This window comes from Thunnus albacares, chromosome 21, assembly GCF_914725855.1.
Source record: "Thunnus albacares chromosome 21, fThuAlb1.1, whole genome shotgun sequence".
Lineage (NCBI taxonomy): Eukaryota > Metazoa > Chordata > Actinopteri > Scombriformes > Scombridae > Thunnus > Thunnus albacares.
In genome coordinates this window covers 2,371,907-2,375,249 of record NC_058126.1, presented here as the reverse complement: position 1 = coordinate 2,375,249, position 3,343 = coordinate 2,371,907, and the positions used below count along the sequence as shown (strand labels likewise).

Below are 3,343 nucleotides of genomic sequence, written 5' to 3'. Positions count from 1 at the left end.
AACTAACTGTAGCTTCCCAGCCTCCCTCCTTCCTTTCCTACTTTATTTCTTACGTCTCTTCATCTTCTCTCCCTCGTTTCCTGCGTCTCTACCTCCATCTTTCTCTCTGTTGTCTCCTTCCATCTGTTTTCTCTTCCTCTTTTGTCTCTTTACCTCCGTTTTCTTTCATTTCCTCTTCTCTGCACCTTTTTCACATCTTTTTTTTAAAAAAAATTTTTTGTCACCTTCCTCCTTCAATCCCGTTGTATCTCCTTTATAATTCTACTTCTCCCCCTTTCAGCCTTGATGGTTTCTCCTCTTCTTGTCTTCATCCTCCTCCTCCTCCTCCTCCTCCTCCTCCTCCTCTTCTCTTCTCTTCTCACTTCTGTGCCGGTTTGATGTTTTATTCATACTGAAGCAGCATCGTCCTCCCTTTTCTTCTTCTTCTTATCTTTTTTCCTCAGTCTCTCTCTTACTTCTTCTCTCCCCTCATTATCCCCCCCCCCTCCCCCCCCACACTCTTCTTCTTCCTACTTGTTATTTTCTTTATTTCTTCTTCATATTCTCTTATTTTTCATGTTTTATTCCTCCCTTTATTCTGGTTTTTGCTCCTCTTTTTAATCTCCTGCTCTCATCTGTTCACCTTTTATTTCCCCCCGTCCTCCTCCCAGTTAATGTAAAGATGACACCAGCCTGCTCACTGACGCGTGCTGCAACACACACACACGCACACACACACACACACACACACACACACACACACACACACACACACACACACACACACACACTCACACACACACACAGCGTATCTAATCCAATCTTCCAATCTGCTCTTATTGATGTTGACCTCCTGAACCGAGCCGTGTCGATGCTACATCTCTGAGCAATTAACGTGTGCATGTACGTGTGTGTGTGTGTGTGTGTGTGTGTGTGTGTGTGTTTGGAGGCGTATTAACGCGCCCCACCTGCCACGCCTCAACACCGCTGTGATGGAGCTGTCACTGAATTACAAAATCATGTGTGTGTGTGTGTGTGGGGAGGTGGGGGGGGCCTCTTACTGCAGTGTGCCATCTGCTGCCCACCCGGTCTTCTGGTGGTGGTTTGGGGGGGGGGGTAAAAGGATATGGAGGGGGTAAGAGGTGGTGTGGGGGTCAGCTGGTGAGCACTCTCACACATGCACACTCCTCTAAAATCTCAGTCCCCCCCCCCCCCCCCGCCCATTAATTATACATTAATTATTTCCTTTTAAATTATCAGTCAGAAAGCTTCACGTCACAGAAACATTAAAGAGGCAAAAACCACAACTGCTTACATCTACTATCCATCATTATATATATGTAAACTGGATAAACATACTGGATATATATCAAGTCAAAAGTTTCTCATCAAAGGATTTTTCTGTATTCTTTCTATTTTCTACATTGCAGAACAAAACTGAAGACTGAAATAATACATATGGAATCATGTAGTGAACAAAAAAGTGTTAAAAAAAAACAAAAAAACGTTTCATATTCCTCAAAGTTGCCTCTGTTCGACAGCTTTGCACACTGTTCTCTCAACCAGCTTCATCCTTTAAGTCTTTTCTCTTGTAAAAACGAAGATTACTGATAAAATCTGACCTTTGAGTCGCTTATCCAAGTTTGTTTTCGAGTGTGAAATCGGCTCATTGTTGCCTCTTGTGGCCGTTAGAGGGAAGAACGATCCGCTTTGACTGCAGTTCTCGCCAACTGTCGCCAAGTATCAGCGGATGTTTTCCTCACTCCAGCCTCCGGGGGGCAGTAACGAGTTCCAAAACAAACTCGGACACAAAGGTGAAGTTTATGTAGAGCTGCAACAATCAGTCTAATAATCAATTAGTTGCCGACTATTAAATTAATCGGCAACTATTTTGATAATCGATTAATCGTTTTGAGCAATTTTTTTAAGAAATAAAAGTCCAAATTTTCTGATTCAAGCTTCTTAAATATGAATATTTCCTGGTTTCTTTAATCCTTTATGACAGTAAACTGAATATCTTTGAGTTGTGGACATTTGAGGACGTCATCTTACATTTTATAAAACCAACAACTTATTTATTAATTGAGAAAATAATAGACAGATTAATCAATAATGAAAATCATTAGTTGCAGTCTTGGATTTCTGCTTCATCAGAAGTGTTTTCAAACTGAACTTTTCAGTTTTATAAGAGAAAAGACTTTAAGGATGAAGACTTCAGACCAGCTGTGTAATATTTTGTCTTTCAGGCGTCTCGTGCTGCTGCAGCTGAACCTCGGCGGCCTCGTGTTAAAACCTTCTCCGACTTGTTTCTGTGTTTATTTATTTGTGAGCGTGTTGTGAACGTGAGACACCTACGAGCAGATCTTGTGCAGGTTCTCCCTGTCGTCCAGGTCCTGGGGATAGTTCGCCATGTTCTCCCCCAACTGAAGCAGACAGTCTGAGAAACCTTTAAACACTGAGTCACATTGACCAGCACTGACCAGCACTGTCTGCAACACAGAGACTGGGAGGAGGGGGGGGGGGGGGGGGGGGGGGGGGGGGGGGGGGGGGGGGGACAGAGGAGAAAGACATTTACAATCAAGAAAATCACATTTCCATTTCTATTGTAATCCTTCAAAATAAGACGAAGAATGTGAGGTACACGTCCATTTTTACATTTTTTTCTTACTTTATCCTCTCTTTAAGATATTATACTTTATAATAATCATCATCAATCATCTATCTCCATAAAACACACATTCTATCTTTAAATATTTCTGCCATAAACCGGTGAAACAGCTGTTATTAGCGCCACCATTGATTGATTCATATCTAATTTAACGGCTCTATTTCTGTGCTATTGGATCAATTTATTTTAATCATATAATAGGTTTGGTACATCTTTTATTCTAGACTTCTTATGTTGAGTATTTTAAGAACGTTTAGGGTGTCTGTCTGTATAAGTCTGGGCTTCATGTTACAACATGTTACCACAGCTCATCTTTCCCTCATCAATACTGAGCTATAAGTCTTTCCAACCACATCATCCCAGCAAGCTTTATTTATACAGCACTACTTATCCAAACAAAATACTTTGCAGAGGGTAGAAAAAGAGTAAATGACAGAAATGGACAGAAAATGAACAAACCATAAAATATTAAGTTATGAAAATAAGAAAAAGCCAAAGACGACCCAACAGTCAACTCTTCTTCTTTTAACCACCACACTAAGTTTTCACTTTAATTAAGTGTTTAATAGTGATCATAATTTATCTTTACTGCGGTTTCCATGTAGGAAAATGAAAGATGTCGTCCAATGAACATTCAAACAGGACTAAGAGGTGCTTTGGGCCAAATGCTGCGATCAGCATGCTAACACGCTAACA

General features: G+C 40.9%; 1 protein-coding gene across 2 annotated transcripts in view; it reads right to left on the bottom strand.

Moving 5' to 3' along the window:
• nrn1a (neuritin 1a) overlaps positions 1 to 3,343 on the bottom strand; it is an 18,761-nt gene that overhangs the window by 7,584 nt on the left and 7,834 nt on the right. For both annotated transcript variants that reach the window (XR_006399688.1, XM_044339289.1), the window contains exon 2: positions 2,335 to 2,482. Coding sequence is in view for 1 of the 2 variants with exons in the window: in XM_044339289.1 (XP_044195224.1) it covers positions 2,335 to 2,482 (148 nt within the window). In the remaining variant the exon portion in view is untranslated. The remainder of the gene's footprint in view (positions 1 to 2,334; positions 2,483 to 3,343) is intronic.